The 24,175-nt window shown below is 36.6% G+C and overlaps 1 protein-coding gene across 7 annotated transcripts; it reads left to right on the top strand.

Annotated features, from left to right (window-relative positions):
- Positions 1–932: 932 nt before the first annotated feature.
- Positions 933–24,050, top strand: add2 (adducin 2 (beta)). 7 transcript variants are annotated; one of them, XM_026245090.1, is made up of 16 exons: positions 937–1,281; positions 4,535–4,778; positions 9,384–9,525; positions 10,982–11,133; positions 12,376–12,456; positions 12,945–13,094; positions 14,481–14,624; positions 14,740–14,838; positions 15,844–16,020; positions 16,125–16,364; positions 17,282–17,398; positions 19,736–19,822; positions 20,238–20,367; positions 21,898–21,966; positions 22,808–22,841; positions 23,030–23,170. In XM_026245090.1, coding segments are annotated over exons 2-16 (1,773 nt in total). In that variant the 5' UTR covers positions 937–1,281; positions 4,535–4,628; the 3' UTR covers positions 23,031–23,170. The 7 variants fall into 7 exon arrangements, with proteins under 7 accessions (XP_026100835.1, XP_026100851.1, XP_026100875.1 ...); XM_026245050.1 differs by lacking the exon at positions 22,808–22,841 and having other exon boundaries at positions 933–1,281; positions 23,030–24,050; XM_026245066.1 differs by lacking the exons at positions 21,898–21,966; positions 22,808–22,841 and having other exon boundaries at positions 934–1,281; positions 23,030–24,050.
- Positions 24,051–24,175: the final 125 nt, after the last annotated feature.

Genomic DNA, 24,175 nt, shown 5'->3' on the forward strand with positions numbered 1-24,175 from the left:
ACTTTAGAAAACACAGTGGCCTAATACCAGCAGATGATATGGCACCCCAAACCATCACTGACTGTGGAAACTTTCCACTGGACCTCAAGCAACGTGGATTGTGTGCCGTGCCTCTCCTCTATTCCTCCAGACTCTTGGACCCTGATATCCAAAGGAAATGCAAAATTTCCTGTTCAAGAGTGGCTTGACACAAGGAATGCGACGGCTGAAACCCATGTCTTGCATACGTCTGTGCATAGTGGTTCTTGAAGCCCTGACTCCAGCTGCAGTCCACTCTTTGTGAATCTCCCCCACATTTTTGAATGGGTTTTGTTTCACAATCCTCTCCAGGGTGCGGTTATCCCTATTGCTTGGACCCCTTTTTTTCTCTCTCTTTTCAACCACTTCTTTTACTTCCCTTCGCCTCTCTACTAATGTGCTTGGACACAGAGTAATGCATTTACGTGATTGTGTAGCCTACAGAACTAGACTGAGATACCATTTAAAGGCCTTTGCAGGTGTTTTGAGTTAATTAGCTGATTAGAGTGGCACCAGGTGTCTTCAATATTGAACCTTTTCACAATATTCTAATTTTCTGAGATCCTGAATTTGGGATTTTCCTTTAGTTGTCAGCTATAAACCTCAAAATTAAAAGAAATAAACATTGTGTAATGAATGAACATAATATACAAGTTTCACTTTTTGAATGGAATTAGTGAAATCAACTTTTTATGATATTGTAAGTATATGACCAGCAACGGTGTATTGATTTATATTTTTTTTAGAAAAAGCATGGGACTTTTTTTTTCTACCTATTGCTCGTTGTAAAATCATAAAACCGCCAGCATGTGGCGCCAGTGGACGCTTCTTTAATCCGCAGCTGCATCAATCAGCAGAAAAAGGCGTTCAGAATAAATAATCTGTGCCCCGACAAAACACGCTATTCCCTGCTCCAAGGTGGAAAACCCTTCCGACTCTCTCGTTTTGCATACGTGTCCCAGTATTTTTACAATATAGTCGAACATACTCAAGGCTTTCGTGACAAACCTCGCAGTATGTGGATGTAGACAGTGGGGAGGTCATGAATCTGGCAGGCGTGGTCGTAGGCTGGTCCATCCTGCAATAAATGTCAAAAAAGAGGGGATGCGTAGGTCTAGGGAAACAGACCCAAAACGATACCATTCATACTGGAAAACAAGCCCAGCTATCGATTTATACGTTCATGCTGCTGTTTTGACACATTGCATTGCAGATCCAAAGCGTCCGTGTGCGTAAAGGACAAAGAGGAGAAGATGTTGTAAGGTAAGCATCTCTTGCCTCATTTCATTTTCCATAACTCTTTCAGTCAAAATCTTAGATTTCCAAAGATTTAATCGGTACATGAAGGACTTTTGGACTCCACGCATCTATCACATTCATGTTGACGGTACGGTTTATATGATGCCGGATTGCAATGATATTGAGGGAGTACACGAATATAATCCAAAATTCGTTACACCATGATCGGAAAGAGTAGAGAGGTTTTAAAAACTCAAAATGCAACCGGATTGCGTTAGTAGATTAGATTAAATGGAGACTACATATTTATGCACTAATGTTATTAAAACGTACTGTATTTTATTAATCCGAGGCCCTAGAGCCTTGCTGTACGAAGGCACGATTCTTCAACTTTCAGACGCCATGATATTGGCTCTCATGTAGACTTTCTCATTTTTTATTTATTATTATTATTATTATTATTATTGTTATAAAAAAATCCCTCATATTGGAGTACCATGTCCACGATTATATCGTTTGTGGTGTTTTGGGTTTATGCTTTGCATCCCGACATGGCCCCTTCAACATCCTTGAGTTCTTCCAGAGCGGGCTCTTGTACCGATGGCCGGAGGCTGAGCCCCGCGCTGCTGGTGGTGCTGATGCAGCGGGGCTCGTGTTGTTGCTAGGCAGCCGCGAGCAGGCCCTACCGCGCAAGAACCTCGCGCAAAAGGACCGACACGACGCGTTTAATAATACTTTATCAATGAATGGACCTATAACTGACTCTATTATGCTTTGTTGGTATCATTCTATGTTAAATGCTGCCTTTGTCAGCAGCTGTTACATCTACCCCCTCCGAGCAGTTCAGAGGGTGGTGTTTTGCTGTGGAAGAGGTGGGCGTGACACATGAGTCTTTCCCGCTGGAAAATGAGCCTTAGAGATTTAAGAAAAACGGCACACTTAATTTATGTGCAACAAGACTTAATGGATATTATCATAATGTATTCATTAAATTTTCTCTCTTTTTTTTTCTCCTTTCTTTCTCTCCATGAGGTTCTTGCAGGGGTGATGGAATTATTTGAAAGGGGTGGGTGGGTGAATGGGTTGTTATTGAGGGAGTTGGGGGTATGTAGTAGGCTTATGCAATATTTACACTTAAAATGTGACAGAAGTGCCTCTGCAGTGGCTATACACAGTCTTATGCTGCCCATAGCTAACACAAATGCCTTTATAAAGCAATTACAATACTATACGGTCTGAGCAGGCATAATTAAGTTTATCTTTTGTGGCATTGCTTGCATCTTTACACTGAAATTTGTGCAAGTACTGAGCAGCCTTAATTTGGCGTTGTGAAGATGCCTTTTAGATTTTAGACTCTTTTCTATACAGATTTTAACCATGTTAAAGATAAATTAAAAAGTCAGTGAACCCTCAGAATGATTCTGAAACTGATATTTTGTTTTGTGTGTGTGTGTGTGGATTTAGTATGGAACTGGGATTAAAACTCCAAACATGGGATTAAAATTTCAAACAACTTGCACAGAAATTGTGTTTTTATTCTTTGATGAAAATGCATTATTTTCCATTTCAAGATTTGGTTTAAAATCACACATGCATTTTATTTTATTTTTTGTGTGTGTGGGTCACTGCGTTCTCAGTACATTATGCAGAAGTTAATGCACCCAGGACCACACATTAACTTTATTATAAGATTCATTTCAAATCAATCCAACATCACTTTAACCATTATACATCTCTCTCATATACATCTTGCTTTCTCCCCACTTCCTACAAGCATTAAGGTCTCTCAGTGGGGGTGAAAGCCCTTATTCGCTCAGAAAAACTGTTTCAGACTGATCAATGTGCAACAGGCTGATGTCTTTCATCCCTTCTCAGCTTGACCTCAAAATCCTGCTGTAGCAGAACCCAGAGCTGTATAAGTTTTTGAGCATTTTTCAGATTGAAGTGTAGGTTCACGATAAGAATGCAGACTAAGGATAGATCACTGTTCTCGCAGAGGGACATGATTAATTTGGATCCACTAGAGTGGAAAGCCGAGCTTGAAACCAATCCAGGGACAGCACAGGGCTGAGCCAGTTTAGTGTCTGGATCCAAAGGGGCCCCACTCATTATAGAGTCTCCCCAGAGAGAGGACCTTTTAGTGGGGGTCCCAGAGCACCTGAGCCCTGTCAGACCACCAAACACAAAGATACTGTGACTGCAAGTGTTTTAACTCAGACACTTTGGTATGTCAGTGCTGTAGTTCACATGCTAATTAATCTTGTTCCAAAGAAAAAAACGAAAACTGACAATAAAATAAAAGATGATTAAAACATTAGTTTTTCTATTTGAAACTTTCAATTTGTAAAAGAGTCTATAAAATATATATATTTTTTTTTTTTTGCCTGCTTTATTATTCATCAGATGAAAATCTGAGGTGTAAGGCTGATTGTAATAGCCTCAACAACACTAATAATTGTTTTCAATCATACTGTATTTACGTTCCAAATTCAGACTACTGCTGAGTCACTGAAGCCAATGGGCTGTTCAAGCAAACAGAGCTTTGTTTTGAAAGCACCACACAACTGAAGTCTACACTTTTGAGAATTGAACCCATATGAGCATCTTACTTCTAATTGCCTCACAGATAAAACCTGGATAAGATAAATTGTTTAACACAAAAGAAAATTGCATCACCTTTTAAACTCATAAATTCAGACAAACTAGATTTTTCAGTTCAGGTGATGTTTCTAGTTCACTGCCCTCATTTTTTTTCCTCCATGCTGAAGGAACATTTAAGTACTGTATGTGAATGTAAGTAGGATTTCTAGAAATAAAAGATATTCAGGTGTATGGTCTTAGATTATGTGCCATCAACCATCTGTTATACATCCTGGAACAGTAATAATATAACTCTAGTCAATGTTAGTCTTGATACAAAAGGCTTTTCTATGTGTAATATCTTAAATCGAGCCTCCTCAAGCAAACTAATCTATCACATTTGCTATTGCACATAAAGAAGTAGCTACTACATGCTTGTTGTTTGGATATATGACAGTTATTGCAGCTTCCACGTGACTTTGGGTGTGGTGTGAAGAAATACTTATCTTGTATTTGCAGGCCTGTCTGTGTGCATTTGCACGTGTGTCCATTATTAATATGCAAACATGCCTATACTGTATGTCCTCATGCACATATGTGTAAAATAAAACTCTTGCATGATGTGCATAAGGATCTTTAATTAATATAACTGAATAATTTACATATTGTATTTCTTTTTTTGTTTGCTCCCTTCCAGCCATCTTGCTTGCTCCTGCTTTGCCTATCTTTTTTCTTTTTATCTGTTTTCTTTCTATCCTCCTCCTCCTATTTCCCACACTGGGAAAAAGAAGATGAGTAGAACTCCCACCCCTAAAGGGACTCCGGTCCAGCACAGTCCTGTAGATGGGGAGTGTCTGGAGGGAGAAATGATCCAGTCTCCCCAGCAGTCAACGCCATCCAGCGGCCTCAAGAAACGAATTTCCAGTCTTCTGCAAAGCCCTGTGAGTAATAAAGTGTGAGCTGATAAGTGAAGCTCATATATTTGCCTTTGAGAATTGACTCAGATTTGTGTTTATATCCTTGTGGGCTAGATGAGTGCAACGCTGATCATCTACGTTTTCAGTGGCTTTGATTCCATAAGATTTTTTCCCCCATTAGTGTTTTCCATAGGGGTTCAAAAAAGCAAAAAATAAATAAATAAAATTCTGAGTAAAGAGAATGAAAATCTGAACAAAAAAATTAACTACTCAATAAAAAAGATAACATTATTTTGATTATGTAATTTGCAGTTAATAATAAAAATAAACATTTTCCATTTGATGAGATATATTTTTACTAATATTTCAATGATAATATATAAATACAATTGAGTATTTTAGTAGATTATTATTATAAAAAAGATGACTAATACTATTATTATTATCTATCAAAAATCTAATATGTGAAAATCCCCCCCCCAAAAAAGAGAGAGAAAAATAAACTACTCAGTTGAATCACCGTAACTTCAGTTTAATATTGCCAGTCATGGACTTGTGTTATCCCTATTTGGTCAAGTTCCATTCCTTGTTTTGTTAATTAATTAATCCCCACCTGTTTCCATTCCCCTCATTACTTTCCTTGTGTTTTAAAACCCCTGTCTTTTTGGTTCCTTTTTGTTCGCTATTGATGTTAAATTCTGATGATGTTAAGGCCCCGTACACACGGAGACGCGTTTCTGTGTATACGCACAAATTTTTTATCGGATAGGCGTTTCGTCCACACGGATCCGGCGTTTTCATAAGGTGAAACCGCTATTTTTTGAAACCGGGTCCCAGAATGGATAAATTTGAAAACGCCGTCTTTGCGTTTTCGTCTGGACGGCTAATCTGTATATTTTCTGAAACGATGATGTCATCAGCCCACGTCTCCCCCCTAGTCCGACACCTCTACGTCACGTAACAGCAACAAAAACATGAACAAACACTGAACGAATGTCTTTTTATTAACTAACATTAACACCGATTAATAAATGTATTGTTCCATGTTCGTTTAAGTACCACGCGCAAGGTTTATGAGCATAGTCCAAGTCTTCTTCTCAATTTTTAGTCTATCTCTGAGGCAGAATTACAGCGCCACATACTGGTCTGGCATGTGTACTACATCATTATGCGGTTTCGTGTGGACGCGGATATTTCTTGAGACGAGGAAAAAAAAGATCGGATTGGGGTAAGCTCCGTCTCCGTTAGGACGGGGCCTAAGTTCTAATGTTTCCCTTATTCTCCTATGATCATTCAAATAACTCTTTATAGCGATATCCATCATTGTGCGCCTTGATTTGCAGAGCAGCACATGTGACAAATATCTTTATAAGTAATTCGGGTCATTTGGACGGTTTGAATGGTTTACATGATGTGGGTGTTAATGGTATTAATCATAGTGTACAAAAATATATGGCCAATGCTCCACAAGAAAAGACAGAACTAATATAAATTGTCTTACTTTGTAGCTTTGGCGTACAATTGTTGGAAGACTGATTCTTTGCGCCTTCATTAATAGACCTCCCAAACTCAATAATGAGTTCATCCACCATTTTTCTAAGTTTTCTGTCTGGACTAGTGTCTCACTGTGAAAAACATTTGGGATTATAATGTGCATATATGTAGCCCATCAAAGCCACTGGTTAATGAATTTCTTTCTCTCAGTCTTTTAATTTAATACAGTATGTTCTGGTCTTACTCATAAGAGAGGTCACACATTAGATCTTGTGTTGTCATATGGTTTTTCTGTATCTAATTTAGAGGTTTCAGATATGGGCATCTCCGATCATTATTCACTGGTATCTGATGCTGTTTGTTCTATTGTCCACCTAACCTCTTCTCAGAATTCATATTATGCTAGGACTATTAAGTCTTCAACTGCTAATTCTTTTTTGGAAATCTATTCATCACGTTTTAATGACACTGTCACAGGTGGGGACGATATTGGATTGCTGGTTGAAGCTTGTAATAAGTGTGTACTTGTGCTTTAATTTAAAAAAGTAAAGGAGTCTTTCAACCTTGGTTAAGCAGTATCACCTGTTCTCTCAGACAAGAGTGTAGGAGAGCAGAATGCAATTTTAAGAGAGATAAAACATTTAAAATTTAATTTGAGATGTCAAATAAATGACTGCCTTCTGATAGTTAAACAGTAAAGGATGTGAAAATGAAATTCATCTCAAGGGTATTCCGATAATGTGAATCAACCAAAAGTAATGAAGAGATTTTAGTGTTTTTTTTTTTTACTAAATTGAGAAGGTCAGAAGTGCAATTGCACCTTCACATTCCCTTTGTGCTCTACTTAAAGTTACTAATGATATCCTATTATCGTAGGATTCAGGATCACATGTTGTTTTTGGTTTTTTTTATATCAAATTGCTGCTTTTGATACAACTGACCATAAGATTCTTCTTAATCGCTTGGAGTGTTGGGTTCGTTAAGTGGTTTGCATTATAATTAAAGGACAGGACAGTTGCAATGTAGTTAGGTGACTTTACTTCTATATCTGCTCCTTTACTATGTGGTGTTCCACAGGGATCGATTTTTGGGCCGCTGTTGTTATCTTTGTATATGCTTCCTTTGGGCACCATTTTTTAGTCTTACCATTGTTATGCCAATGATCTTCAGTTTTATTTTCCTGTGTGGTTAAATGAATCATGCTCTTTGGACAAAGTGCATTAATGCTTTAGTGACATTAAGCTCTGGCTCTCTAACATCTTCAATTAAATGAGAGCAAGACTGATTGTAGGTTCCTCTGTCACCTACCTTTGCTGGTCAGCTACAGTAGGTTCACTTTCCTCAAAGCTTGATGATCATGTTAAGACTGTAGGGGTAATTTTGGATTCATCACTAATTTTTCATAAATTGTGCTAGATAAATAAATTAGCTTTGTTTGAATTTAAAGATAATACATAAGCAGTTTAAGAGTATAGGAAGAGTTGCAATTAATATTAATAATAATAATAATAATGATAAATATTATATATTTGCTGTTATATTTTAAAATATGTATCCGAGCTCCTGCTATTTATGTTTTGAATGTTTTATATATTACCACCATCAATACATTTACTCTACAGAGAAAATGAATTAGGTTTATACTTCCAGTATCCTGCTTTTGCGCTATAATAGGAATGATATAAGTAGGGCGTAAGAAGTAAACCAGCATTCAAGTGGCTGCTATAAGCTTTCAAAACCTCACTTAAACAGATCTCCCATCCGCAGAGGACCCACATTGGTTTGCCTCCTTGTATTCGCCTGTTCTGTCCACCCTTTAATGTCCTGCCTCCAATCCCTATGTCCTCTTTCCCCTTCCCCCTCATTAGGTTCCCAAAGATATGATTATCTCCACAGCTCAGATATAATCTGCCCTGAATCACCACGGACAGCTGCAGCTGTAGAGAGAAAGATAGAGAGAGAGAGCGGGGAGGAGAAAACATTAAGAGTGCAGGGAGTTTTAGGTGTTGGTGCAAAAGAATAAAAAACACTCAGTATGGAGGAAACGTGTTGAATTAAGGACAGAACTGAAGAGGTCAATTGTTTTTCTTTCTCTGTTGTGGACTGTACTGGATCCTGTAACTCGAAAATTCTTCCAGCTTTTTTGTGTCGTAGGTTCACAGAAGTATTGTTTTATCTGGGTTTTATGTCTGTTATACTGTGTTTATGTGTGCTGCATTCGACTGTTAAATATGTGGCTGATTGGCATCATTTATTGCTTTATTTAAAACTTATACAACATTTTTTATTCTTGTATAATTATTACAGTACTTACAAGGTCAAACTGAATTCATATTGCTCAAACATTGTAGTTAATTACAAACTTTCTTATAAGCTCCTGTTCTTCAATAATAAACATCTGCAATTAATTCAGTCTGAACTGGTTAACGCAAATTATTCATAAATTCCATTCAGACTTTCTGAAGTATATTTCAGTCTATTGACAGTTTTTTGGAAACTTTTGTCTGTTTAAGAACTTTGAGATTAAACTTTAGTGTTTCCTTCAGTTATTATTGCATATACATTTTGCAGTTTATAGCTACATTTACTAAAAACTGTCATGGTATTTGTTGATAATCATTGAAAACAACTGTATGGCGGTGTTTCATGTACATATCAAAAGCCTCAAAGTTAAACTTGTGAAACTTTAATACTGTTTTTGGTTTTTAAGGAAATGCTCATTTGGTTACTGTATTCATTACACGTTTTTAAGAAATCAATACTTTTATTCAGCAAGGGTGTGTTAAATTGATTTAAAACAAATTATCAAAACTCACGGTAAAATCAAATAAATGATGTTCTTCAAACTTTGTTCATTAAAAATATATCTATCCCAGTTTCCACAAAAATATTAAGCAGCTCAACTGTTTTCAACTTTTAAAATGAGCACCAAATCAACAAATTAGATTGATTTCTGAAGCATCATGTGACACTGAAGATGACTAATTTACACCTAAAATGCTGCTACAAATAAAGCAAAAGGCACATGCACATGGATGGTTGTTAAATAACACATCCATGTGCATGTGCCTTTTGCTTTATTTGTGTACTAGTGCATTGTGTAGCTGAGTACTGAATCTTATTTGTGTGTTTTAGTCCTTTAGAGAGGAGCTGGATGTGCTGATTCAGGAGCAGATGAAGAAAGAAGGAAGTTCCTCCAATATGTGGGCTCTCAGACAGATCGCAGACTTCATGGCCACTCACGGATCTCCAGCCTCGCTGCCCATCACTCAATCCAGTACGTAACACATGCAGTCATTTGCCTAGTTATGATTTACAAATTATTTACTCAGAAGGTTGTTCTGCTTGTATTTCATAGATAAAGCCTGATGTATTGATATAAATACTGCACATCCTTCTCTGCTTGGTGATCTCATTCACTTGTAAAATCATGTGGATTATTCTCTATATAGTATTTGCCCAATGAGAGTTTTTTGGAAACTTTTTTTTTGTCAAAATCAATAAAACCATAAAAGTATTTTTATTATTTTATCTCACAAATCTTGCATTGTGACTTTACATCTAACTTTTTTTCTGTCACGAAAAATAAAAGTTAATTTAATAACACTTTTTTTTGTTTTTTGTTTTTTTGGGTGTGTGTGTTTGCAGGTTTATATCTCACTATTCAGACTTCTCAGAATTAAGAATTAAATTCTTAATTCTGAGTTTGATATCTTACAATTCTGAATTGCAAGAAAAAGTCAGAGTTGTGAGATATAATCTCAGAATTGCAGAGTGGGGGTTGAGAAATGTGAGATTAAAAAGTCGCAATTACTTATTTTTTTAATCATGTGACAAAAGCAAGATTCCATGGAGTTTTACTTTTATACAACATTCATTCACATATCATATATCATTACTGTTCAGTTCAGACACTTTTACATAAGAGTTTTAGTTTCAAACATAATAAATTTAAAGGGCTCGTTCACCCCAAAATGAAAATTATGTCATTACTTACACACCCTCATATTTTTGATGAAATCAGAGCACTATGTAAAGCTCCATAGACAGCAACACAACTGAAATGTTCCCAGGTCCAGAAACATAGTAAATACATCGGTAAAACAGTCCATGTGACATCAGTGGCTCAACTTCAGTTTTGAGATGCTACGAGAATACTTTTTTATACGTAATACATAATCTGCGTAATATGCGTTGTTTACACGTAGGGGAAAGTATGTACCTGTACATGAATTGTAATACTCTCTAAAATGGCAAAAGACGTAACTCAGGGGAGAAGAATGGTTGAGTAAATTATGTTATTGCACAAAAATGTATTCTCGTCACATGGACTGTTTTACGGATGTATTTACTAAGTTTCTGGACCTGGGTTCAGTACCGTTTCTGTCTTTGGAGATAGCTCTCCAATTTCATCAAAAATATCTTAAATTATGTTCTGAAGATGAACGGAGGTCTTACAGGTGTGTAATGACATGAGGGTGAGTCATTATTAATGACATAATTTTCATTTTGGGATGAACTAACCCTTTAATTTATAAAGTAAATTCACTTGTGCTTTTCAAAATTGAGCTGTTTTTCTGTCTTTCATGAAAATGTTTTTGAGGTTAAATAACCTGATGTCACACCACTTAAACTGCAGTAGTGCTGCTCTTTTTATGCAAAGTCCTTCATTACTTGTCACTTTCACTGACACACACTTGTGCTGTTTGTCTTGGTGCACATTCCCTGCACAGCCGTTACCATGGTGAGCCCCATTAACGATCTGCACGGATGGGAGCCGGGCTCCATGGTGAAGGGGGAGAGACTGATGCGCTGCAAGCTGGCTAGTGTTCACCGTCTGGTGGATCTGTACGGCTGGGCCCAGCTGGCCAGCACGTGCCTCACAGTAAGGAAACACAACCCTTTAAACCTTCTGTCAGTGTGTCAAGAATCCTGAAAAGTGCTCCCTGTTCACTACTGATCAGACAACTTTTATCTGTCAGCCTGACTGATTTAACAGAATGAAGAATGAAGGTTGAAAATACATGTTTTTGAAAGAAGTCATGCTCACCAATGCAGCATTTATTTGCAGTTATATCAAAAATACAGTATAGACCGTATTGTTACAATTTGAAATGTTTTCTATTTTTCTATATTTTAAACTGTAATTTAGTCCTGTGATGCAAAGCTGTATTTTCAGCATCATTATATTACTATTAGAAGTATTACTAATATTATTATCATCAATGTTAAAAACAGGTGTACTGCTTAGTATGTTTAAATAAACCATGATACATTTAATTTTCAGGATTCTTTGATGAATAGAAAATTTAAAAGAACAGTATTTATTTAAAATATATATATTTTTTACATTTATAAATGTTTTTAAATGTCACTTTTGATCAATTTAGTCTTTGCTGAATACAATTTATTTATTTATATATATATATATATATATATATATATATATAAATCCAAACTTTTGAGTGGTAGTGTTTGTGTATTCTTAAACTGTTATGTAACTCAAGCTTATGATGAAAAAAAATAGTTTCACGTCCGAAGCACATTAAGCTGTTTTTTTTTTTTTTTTTTTTGCTGCATGTACTTTAGCATACTTATTCATATTTCCTATGCTAAGTCCACACGAATTTGAGTATTTTAAAATCCTAACAGGAAGTGTTTTTATTTTTTTTATTTAATTTTTTTTTTTTTATCAAGTCTGCTAAATAAGGTTGCTGGTTTGATTTTCACCAGAAGTATGAAAATCTGAACTCTTAAAGGGATAGTTCCCTCAAATACAAAGGGATTATTTTCCTCTGTGGAACATAAACAGAGAAATTAAGTGTTTTCTTCCTTACAAGTTTATTATTCAAATGTGACTAAAACAACAATGACAGCAACATAAAAGTAAGGACTTGTACGCTATAGTCCAAATATAGCTTCGTGTGAAACACTGACAGAAATAGAAGTCAATATCTCTTAAAATCTTATCTAAATCTGCACAGGTTTGACAGAATATGACAATGAGTAAGAGATGGCAGATTTTAATGGGTGTACTAAACCTTTAACCACAGGTTGCTTTAGGGAGATAGTTCCTGTAAGCGTACTGTGAGTTGCTTTAGATAAAAGCGTCTCTTTCTTTCTGCAGATGCGTGTTAGTAAAGAGCAGGAACATTTCCTCGTGCTGCCGGATGGTCTGGCCTACGGGGAGGTGACTGCCTCCAGTCTGGTGAGACTCTGTTTCTGTCTGTCCTCTCATGTCTTGCAACATGGCTCTCTATGACAGTCATTCACTGGCCAAAAGCATTCAAATGAAGGTCACTAGAAAAAGAAAGGTGTGACTGTGTGTCGTATTTGCTGATAAAACTGAAAGATTCAGCATGTTCTGGACATATTTTGTACATTGTTGCAAAAATGAGGCACTAGAAGTTGTTACTCATGAAAATATTTCTCGTCTTCATGCATTTGTACAAACTGCGTCAGAAATGGTCATTTTGTAACAAGAAACAATGCAGTTTACAGTTAAAGAGAAAATGCAATAATAATAAAAAAAATTAATTATACTTTTTGTATTAAATAGAAATTATTGGAATTATTATTTACATTTTTTATCAAATGTATATATTAAAACATGATGGAAAAGTAGTAAATGATGCAGTTGGATCAAATTTTTCAAGTGAAAGCTTGATTAAAGCATGTACTCTCTGTGATGTCCAGGTGAAGGTGAATATTCTCGGGGAGGTGGTAGAGAAAGGCAGCACTACTCTGGGAGTGGATCTGTCTGCATTCAGCTTGCACTCTGCCATCTATTCAGCTCGACCGGACGTCCGCTGCCTGCTGCACCTCCACACTCCAGCCATAGCTGCGGTACGGCACATGTTTGACAAAAACATCTAAACAAATAAGTTTAGTAATAATATTAAGTTAAATTTTCAACTTTAAATGATTTAATTTAAATGCCATTTATCCATCCATCCATTGTTTATAACCCAGGTTTGTGAAGCAGATAAATGAAGAGTAGTTTATCTTACCTTACTCATCTTCTCCCCCAGCATTGCAAAACGCATAAAAGTAAATTATTTTATATTTTATTTTATTGTACCCCATGTTTGTGAAACATGCAAACTACTTGTATTTATGTTTGTTTACTTTTATTTATTCATTTTGTATTTATCCCTGGTTTGTGACCTATAAATTATAAATATATACATTCATTACTAATATTTATTTTATTTTATTTTATTACTATTTTTTATGTACTTGTTTATTCTGAGGTCCAGTCTTCCACTGATGGCAAAAATATGTATTATTATAGCATTAAAAATAATAATTCTTATTATTATTATATTATTTAGAAACTCAAATTACCTACAGACCTGAGAGCTGTCAAATGTTCAAGTTTTAAAGTGGTCATCCGATGCTACATGCACTCTTACAAGTTGTTTGAACTGAAATGTGTGTTGGCTGTGTGTGTACACATTCACCATATAATGATAAAGATCCACCCAGTGTTATTTTTTTAATCTATTATAACGTTTACCCCTTTCTCAAATCAAACCGACCTCAGATGCCTGTCTTTGTGACATCACCCAGACAGGCCCCTCCCACGATAGTTTGATTGACGGTGGCGTTTCAGCACAGACTGTACTGTCGTCTTTCCTTAGACCTGCCCTGAGCTGATCAGTACTCCATTATTGAGCAGATGTAGACAAGAATGTCTCCTAAGAGAATGAGGTGTTCATTTTCTCCCGACATCTGAGCCGCTGAAGATGAAGTGGATTACGTTTATTTTTGAAAGGAATGTAACCTAATTTACATAAATGCGTCTATTTTCTAGCTTCACTAACCAGTTAAAGGTTTTTTTTTTTTTTTTTTTTTAATATTTGCAAATCGCCTTCCCTAATAATATTCTAATTAGCAAGTTTCATGATGAATGCTGCTAAAGCAAAAAGTCCCTCAGAGAGCGCCTCGGAAGAGAGGGGCGGAGTCAGCATAGCTCATTAACATTTAAAGGAAAATGTTGCAAAACGGCTTGCTCTAAAAGAGCGGTGTTTTTTTTATGCTACCATTTAGACATTTTAACAAAAATGTGTTACAGACTTTTCATTAAGACCATAAAGAATCATATCAACCTGTGGAAAATGGGCATCCGATGACATCTTTAAAATGCTTTAGCTAGCACTTTGGCTGCCATTAATACATACTGCCATTAATCTTAATTTGTGAGCTCACCACTATTAATCTTTCATGTAGGTGTCAGCCATGAAATGTGGCCTTCTACCGCTATCCCATGAGGCTTTGCTGGTGGGCGAGGTAGCTTATTATGACTATAATGGAGTGATGGAGGCAGAAGAGGACAGAGTTGAACTCCAGAAGAGCCTCGGCCCTACATGCAAGGTTAGATCCTAGATTACAGACACAGATTATAGGTAGTAAATATCCTGCTCCCTCAGAACGTGATGATGTGAGGCTCTCAAGGTGGATAATGGGTTGATGAAGCATTCTTCTACAGGTGCTGGTATTGAGGAACCATGGAATCGTGGCCCTGGGAGATTCAGTGGAGGAGGCCTTTTACACAATGTACCACATCCAGACCGCCTGTCAAATACAGGTAAGAAAAAATGACAGCCCTTGCTGTGAGGGCAAAACATGGGAGAGTAGACTAGTTGGAAAGTAGGACAGAGTTAGTGAGAGTGAAGAGAGACAATACTCAGTCAACAGAAACACAAAATAGAACCATTGAAAGTCGTATTTGTTGTATAAATATTAGTATAACTATGTATATTATAATATAAATGTTTTTAATAAATATACACTACCTTTCAAAGCGTAGAGGTTGTTTAGATTTTAATGTATTTGATTGGAAAAATACAGGTAAAAACAGTGAAATATTATTACAATTTAAAATAACTTTTTTCTACTTTAATATATTCTTAAAATGTAATTTATTCCTGTGATGCATAGGTACATTTTCAGCATCATTACTGCAGTCTTAGTGTCACATGATCCTTCAGAAAAATATTAATATGATTCTTATTATTGCCAGTGCTGCTTAATATTTATGTGGAAACCATGATACATTTATTTCACGATTATTTGTTTAAAATAACAGTTTTAATTTGAAATAGAAATCTTTTTTAACATTATAAAAGTCTTTACTGCCATGTTTTATCCATTTAATGTGCCCTTGCTGAATAAAAGTATTAATTTCCTTAAAAATGATCTTACTGACCACAAACTTTTTATACATTTTTATAGTTTGCTTTGCTATTTAATCGGCTGCTTATAGTGTGATTGTGTAGAGTGAAAATACCAATGTAAAGCATTGCAATGTCTTATTGCTGATATCTGTATACTAATAACTATAATGGTTTGAATCTACTAATTTGACCAAATTGCACATGGTAAATCTGCTTCAGCAATCTGATTCAAAAATTTTAATCATTCCATGAATGACTGAAGAGGTCATGGAAAAGTCATGACAATCCATTCGTCAAAAGTCATGTGAACCATGAGAGAAGGGAGTCTGAAAAGTGAAAAAAGTGCTGAGGGTGAAAAGTTGATTTGTTGGCAGAATGCAAATTGTTCATGCTGCAGTGTTGTACTGTCCTGGCAGGTGGCAGCACTGTGCAGCGCTGGAGGGGAACAAAACCTAATCATGCTGGACCGCAACATTCACAGGCCAGTCGCCACAGGCACTGTGGGTTGGGCCGGATCCACCTTCGGCCCCATGCACAAGAGCAGGCTGGGAGAACATGAGTTTGAAGCATTGATGAGGACGCTGGACAATCTGGTTAGTCTAAAAATGTAGCCAATCTAGACCAGAGCTGTTTACCTCATTGTGAGTTTATTACTATTAGACTTGACATTTGAACATTTGGTCATCATTCATTATAGGGTTACCGTACAGGATACGCCTACCGCTTCCCAGTGCTGCTGGAGCGCTCCAGAACCAGGAGAGAGGTGGAGGTTCCTGCCACCGTCACATCATTTTCCTTTCACGAGGACGGGGTTCAGCCTCATCCCCGACTCCATCCCCATGCCCAGAGACAACAGCAGAAGACTAGATGGCTGAACACCCCAAATCTCTATCAAAAAGTCAGCCAGGACCAGGCCAGTCCGGGACATCGGACCACGGTGAGAGAGAATTTATGGAACTTGAGTAAACTTTATGTAACTTGAGTATGGCTGATATTGTACTACAAGAGGAGTTAGGGGTAGGATTCCTATAATTTCATAATTAAATGGTAAATGGACTGCATTTATATAGCGCTTTCAACAGACCACATGGCCATACAAAACACTTTACAATTTGCCTCACATTCACCCATTCACACAACGATGGCGATGTCAGCCATGCAAGGCGCCATCCAGCTCGTCAGGAGCGTTATAGATTATGAAAATGTTAATAATGAGATCTTATTAGCAAGTAATGCTTCTTAATGTCTCCAGATCTGTTTCAATGAAGAATCCCCTTCAAGCCATCCAAGATGTAAATCAGTTTGATTACATTTTTGGCTAATTTCAATTTTTGGGTGAGCTATTCTTAGCAACCACCCAAAAAGAAAAACCGATAACAGTTTCCCAACAATGTGGTGGTGAGTTTTGCGAAAGCATTAGTCACATTTTCTTCTGAAAATGTGAGACAGAAGTTGCCAGTATCATTTCAGTGTTGTATTTTTGAACGACTAAGCCTGTGAGTGTGTTGCAGTTAAAAAAATATACTTACTGTGAATCATAGGATATTATTGGTATAATAATGACGTATTTTGTTACATCGCTGTGAGAGCGCTACTGTTTCGCTGTCTCTACCATGTTCCACCCACCTCCCTTACTCCTTCTCTGCAATGCAGGGGAGATCTTTTATTGTCTTAAAGATCACTGCAGTGCTTGCAATGCCCTCTGCTGGTTATTTTCTGGATGTGTTTGATATTTCCCTATCATATTTCCCCTTAATTGTCTGCTTTTTAACAGCAGAGTGTCTTCCTGGAATGATTGACATGCTTTCAATCAAGCAGCTGAATTCCTTCTGTATTGATTTTTTTCTCCTTTAGTGGCAGAAGACAGAGGAAAACACACAGGGCAGTGGAAAGGCTATTAAGATTGAGAATCCAAACCAGTTTGTCCCTCTGTTCACCAACCCAAAGGAGGTGCTTGAGACTAGAAATAAGGTACAGTAAGCTTCTCTGACGTTGGGATTTAACATCTGTATTGAAACTGCAGATTTTATTGATGTAAAAAGATGTAATTTTTTTTTTTTGCAACAACACATGAAATTTGAGCAAATACACTACAGATGCTGATTAAAAATACAGTGAAACATGAAATATTATTATGATATTAAAACTATTTTCAATTTGTATATATTTTTACATTTTCTTTTATTCCTATGATGGCAAAGCTGAATTTCCAGCATCATTACTCCAGTGTCATATATGATCCTTAAGAAATCATTCTAACATGCTGATTTGCTCAAGAAACATTGATTATTATTATCAGTGTTGAGAACAGTTGTGCTGCTTAATATTTTTGTGGAAACCATGATATCTTTTTTTCAGGGGCCCAAACCTTTCCAGAGAAAAAGACGTTTTATCATAATCAGTTGCTACCGTTAGTTGTTGCTGCATGTCTGTTCAGACTACCAACAGAACTGAGAGCAGATTTCAATTACTATTGCACAGAATGACAGTCTTACCAACAGTGAGAGACAGTGTTTGTAGTGGCAGAAGTGTTCCAACATGTCTTTCAGTTTCACCATCAGGACCAAGATGACAGTGAAGGGAGGAGGGAATAGTCCCACGGAAAGGAGAAAGCTCAAAAGATGTAGAGAGAGAGAGAGAGAAAACCAAAAGAAAAAACTGAACACTAACTGCCTCTTTGATAAGTAATATTTAAATTATATGCTTGAATATGCATAAATTACATTTGCACCCTGACAGGGTCATTTGCAGTAACGGGGACATCGCCCTGTCACCCCCTGCAGCATGCTTCTGTGCAAGGTGCTGCCCCAAAAGCTGCTTTTCTCGACTTCCTCAGCCAGATCTTTGAGAACCTTCCGAAGGCTTGCTGCAGACACTCCCAGATATCTCATCAGGTGGTCAGCTGATGTCCCTACGAAGCCACATCATTAATTTTATGCTCAAAAGAAAGCCAAACATTGAGCGGCAGTATCACTGAAGGAGTCAACCTGCACTAATGCAAAAATTAGCAAATGCTTTAGAGGGGGGGTGAAATGCTCATTTTCACTCAATATCCTGTTAATCTTGAGTACCTATAGAGTAGTACTGCATCCTTCATAACTCCAAAAAGTCTTTAGTTTTAATATATTCATAAGAGAAAGATAGTCTGTACCGATTTTCCCCGGAAAAACACGAGCGCCTGGAGGCGTGTGGGCGGAGCTAAAGAATCACGAGCGCCAGTAGGCTTTTGCGTTGAGAGCGTTTGGAAGCTGTGACATTACCGTGAGGAGAAAAAACATCCAAAACAAACCATGGCTAACAGTCAGATTCAGCCGTTTATTTATGATCCAGAATCAGATCCCGAGGCTGAAACTGAACGAGAGCAGCAGCAACGACTCGCTCCGAGCGGGGCTCGAACCCGGGTCTCTGGCATGGGAGGGGACGCACTAACAAGGAGGCAGAGATATTTGAAGCAGTTTTACTCACCGCCTGTGGTTCCAACACACGATCGTGACCCTTTTTTGTTTGGGATTGCATGATCCTTAAGAAATAAACGATACGCAAATCCGTCGTCAAACTGGGCCTTGTTTGTAAAACAAGCATCTTCGAAATGCAAGGAACAAACACTTGCACAACTCCGTTGATGCTCTGTAAAAATAAACTCCATCCACTGGTCCCTTAGTGCTGTTTTTTTTTTTTTTTTGGTAATCTGTCCAGGGTTGTCTTGCCCTCGCAACCAAAAACACACTTCTTTTGTGACTTTTCGCGACGCTCTCGCTCTGATCAGTGAAGTATGTTGTGCTCTCAGTGCTCTGCTATACAGGAGCGCACACTCTTCCGGCAGACGTGACCTAGGACCCATATAAGGAAATTCCGCTCCATCTACGTCACACAGAGCCTTACTCGAAAAAAACTTTCCAAAACTTGTGACAAACCGGAAGGAGTATTTGTGGAACAGAAATACTCCTTCAATCGTACAACTTAATTTTTGAAACTTTGTCCATGTTTAGCATGGGAATCCAACTCTTTAACAGTGTAAAAAACTCAGTATGCATGAAATAGCATTTCACTCCCCCCTTTAAAAGAGGGTGTTTTGTTTCGTGTTTTTTTCTTCTTCTGTGAAATGGTCAAGCTTGTGCGAACACACAAAGTCAAACCATACAACACATTTATTCTTTGCATCAGTTAGGGGTCTCTTCTTTGAACATTGTGTCTGTAAAGTATGAAAAATGTCAAGCTTGGCAAAATAAAAGCCAAAGAGTAAAACACAGTTATGCATCACATTAGTTATGATTCTCTTCTATGAACACTGTGCTGTTTGTATTTCAGATAAGAGAGCAGAATCGTCAGGACATGAAGACAGCTGGACCTCGGTCTCAGGTGTTAGCCAGTGTCATCACAGACAACAGTCCACCGGTAAGATCACAGAATGTCATTTAGTTCATATATATACATGTCTACATTATGACAAAATAATTATAAAAAACTTCTTTAAAATAAGATACATTTATCAGATTTTTCTTATGCCATTAGCAAATACTTTTGCTAGTTTAAGCATAAATCTAACAAATTTGCTGAATTTTATTTTAATTTTTACTTTATTTTGTGAATGTGTAGATTATTTAACTTTTTTGTAGGCTACTAATAAAGAAAAATATTTTTTACAATATGAACTTAGAAATTACATAATGTTCAAGTCAGTTTTAATTAATAAAATAAGCATACCCTATACTTATTTGTTGTGAGCACATTTCATTGATCAAATCCATTTCTAAATGATTTTGCTTGTGAGCACGAGTTGATTATGTGAACATGATCGTTGGGCTTCCAGTCTCCAGAGGCTGTGGAGCCTCCAGCCACACTGGAACCAGAGACTCCAAACCCCTTCAATGAGCTGACGGATCAGGAGCTGGAGGAATACCGCAAGGAGGTGCAGCGCAAACAACACAGCCAGCAGGACGGTACGAGATGACCAGATGTAGTTTAGTCCCTCATTCTCCTTTTGTAACCCACTGATTTCTAGCCTAAGTATTGATGTTTTATTGATTTTCCCAATGGACTAAACACCCACTGTCTTCCAGACAAATATTGATTTGATGTCACTTTGCTACTGAATACCAGATTTTTATAATCTACTCTTAAAAATGAACATTTGGAAAAAAATATATTTTAATTCAGAAAATACAGAATGCATGTATTTAATCCTTTTACGTGTGCCTTGAAAATAAATTAAAGTTGAATTGATTTTCAATATCTTTCCAGAAATCACTAGCTTGAGGTTTTGTGTCCTGACATCATTTCTTCATGATTCAACACCTGAGCACTGATCTTTCTCCATTGTGACTGTGTATTTTTGAGCCTGACAACCTTCCTACACACACTAAAATCCCAAAACCCCTTTACAATTCCTAACATTGTTGGGGAAGTTAATCGCCAAGCTACAGACTGTAATGATTTAAAGTAGTTAAACCATAGTTAAGATGGATAGGCAGGGTACAACAGTAAGTACAGGCTACATTTCTTTTCAAATGTTTGGGGTCAGTAAGATTTTAAAAAATGTTCTTACGCATTTATTTGATAATAAAAAATATAGTAAAATCAGAAATATTGTGAAATATTATTCCAATTTAAAATAACTATTTTCTATTTTAATATATTTTTAAATATGATTTATTTCTGTGATGACAAACTGAATTTTCAGAATCATTACTCCAGTCTTCACATCGTCTTTCAGAAATCTTATTATAATTAAAACTAATTGTAATTGATTTGTTGCTTAAGAAACATTTCTTATTATTAGCAATGTTGAAAACAGTCGTCCTGCTTAATGTTTTTGTGGAAACCTGGGTACACTTTAAAATCAGGGTTCACCGATAAAAACAAAGTTCAGAAAAACTTTCAACATCATAAATGTCATTACCTTTACTTTTGATCAATTTAATGTACCATCGTTGAGTAAAAGTCTTAATGAAAGCAAAAAATAAATCTAGCTGACTCCAAACTTTTGAATCCTATTGTATGTTATTTTCTGCCAGTATTTTTCTGGTAAAAAAACAATAATTATCTCAATTTGTGTATTAAACACTGTGATAAACAACAGCATTTACCTAAATATGTATTATTACTGTATTTAAATGACATGAAGGGACTTTTGTGAACACTTAGGCAAGGCAAGTTTATTTATATAGCACATTTCGTACACAATGGTAATTCAAAGTGCTTTACATAAAAGAAAGTAAAATAATCATGAAGAAAAAAAAATAACAAAAATAAAACAAGCAATTTTAAAACTTTTAAAATGATTAAAACATTAAAAACTTACTGAAATCAGCTGAGCTACTGTCCCTCTGCTAAATATAGCGCTGCTATTTTTTTATTTTTATAAATGACTCCCCAACAATGGTTATTACTCACTCCACCTCCACCTTATTTCCCTATATTTCTGTTTCCTCTCTTCTTCTTATTCCCCCCACCCTGATGTTGTGTAAAAGGTGTGGAGGAGGAGGTGAATGACTCGGGGACTTCCCCAACTACCTCCCCCAAAAAGACCCCACCATCAGGTGAGACCCGGTGGTGCATGTGAACAAGACACTGCAGAAACACTTGTATGGTCCCATCAGCTGATCTGTGCTTTGCATCATCAACTTCTGGTTGACAACCCCTGTTACTAAATGAAACATTAAAAAAATAGTGATTGATTGTTTTTTTTATTTATTTTTTTTTATCCATAATATGGGCTCAAGTATATCAATGCTGATTGCTTTTATAATCTGGTATCAGTAAATCTAGCCATTAATGGAAAAGGTCACCCAAAAATCACTGGACTGTCATGTCATTTCAAAAGCATATATTAAAATGACATGATTTGGTGAAATTTAGCATTACCTCACTTGCTCACCAATGGATCCTCTGCAGTGAATGGGTGCCGTCAGAATGATAGTCCAAACCACTGATAAAAACATAAGTAACCACTCCAGTCCATTAGCTGTTGTCTTGTGTAGTGAAAAGCTGCATGTTTGCAAGAAAGAAAAAAAACATCAAGACATTTTTAACTTTAACTTGGCATTTTAGCCATCGTTTTGAAGTAAAAAATATCTTATTGACACTGGATTTGTACAGATTACTTGTGGATTATTCAGATGGACTCTCATTCTGACGGCACCCATTCACTGCAGAGGATCCATTTGGTGAGCAAATTCTGACCAAATTTTCATTTTTGGGAGAACTATTCATTTAAGGGTGGTGGGTATTATTCAGTAACATGGGATGTCTGTATTCAAGTCTGTGTCAGTGTTTTCATGTTTTTGTTTTTATGTGACATATTTTCAACTCTGTACTGTGGCCTCCATCTGTCTTCACACCTTTGTGCTTCTCTGTCTGTCCCTGTATTATAATTTGTAGGACAATCGTTTGGTACTGAGCTCTTGTCTCACTAGTGAGTATATAGAAACCGAGACATTGCACACAACTTGAATGAGCATGAACTGTAATGTCATAGCAGCTGCTTCTGTTCCATCCCTAAGCATCTTGACAAATGCTTAACTGCTTTTTTTCTTTTCTTCTTTCATTATTTCTATGGTACTATTTCTTTTCTGTTTTTATTTAAATCGCATTTACATACAGATGGAAAAATCACAGATGCTGTGCAGAACGATAAAGGCGATGAAAAGAAACAGCAGGAGGAGCTAGAAAAACAAATGAAGGCCCTGTCCACCACTGACACTTCAGAAACCACACCGGTCCCACCCACTGCCCCGACTAACAAGCCTGCAGGCAACACCCCAGAGGGCTCACCTTCCAAATCGCCATCGAAGAAAAAAAAGAAGTTCAAGGCCCCTTGTTTTCTAAAGAAAAGCAAGAAACAAAAAGAGAAAGCAGAATCTTGAACTCTCACAGACACGTTCTCCAAGTGTTCTTTACTAATACTTTCACATGCATCCACACCTACATCTTCACATCCAGTCAGACTCACTGTGTATCCATGTACTGACCTCTACACGATGCCATACGAGTTTTTGATTATGGTTTTGTGACTTGAAACATGTTTTTGCCACACACTGTCCACGCAGATGCAAATTTCACAATGCTTCACTGATGCACATTAAAATGTGACCCTTCCCCTTGATTTAAAATGAATTGCACTTAGTAGATGTATAGAAAAAAGAATGTGGCATTGAGTAAGCATTGATTGTTCATGTCTATCGATTCTGATTGTTACTCATTACCGTGTTTATATAATTATATCTGGCATAACTGTTCTAAAATATTTTTTTTAACTACCACAAACATCTACATCTCATTTTGTTATGAATAGCAGGGATAAACTAATTGAAAATGCACCATTCACTGGAAATCATGTTTGCAATGGCTTGCAAATAATACATGTCAAAAGGCCAAAATAAGCAAGATCGTGGCTTGTAGCTGCAAAGAAAATCCAAATTTAAATGCATGACTTGTTTTTTTTTTGTTTTTTTATGTATGCTGGAGACTTCTTTGCAGTTGTAATTATTTTTATGATCATTCACTGTTATTTAAATGTTTTTGTGTGTATATTAGCTGGTTTGTAAACTGAATTCCATGTCAATATTAGAATGTAAAATGCTAGGATCGGATGCACCATTCATTAAAGATCACATCCATGTAAGATTGTTGTAGTCTGTTTCTTTGGGGTGGATTTCAAAGCAATAGCTTCCTTGTGATTGAAAATAAAAATGACTTTTTCCACCGATTTTTTCTAATTGAAAAAAACGTTGCTGTGTTCGAGTACAA

This window comes from Carassius auratus, chromosome 5, assembly GCF_003368295.1.
Source record: "Carassius auratus strain Wakin chromosome 5, ASM336829v1, whole genome shotgun sequence".
Lineage (NCBI taxonomy): Eukaryota > Metazoa > Chordata > Actinopteri > Cypriniformes > Cyprinidae > Carassius > Carassius auratus.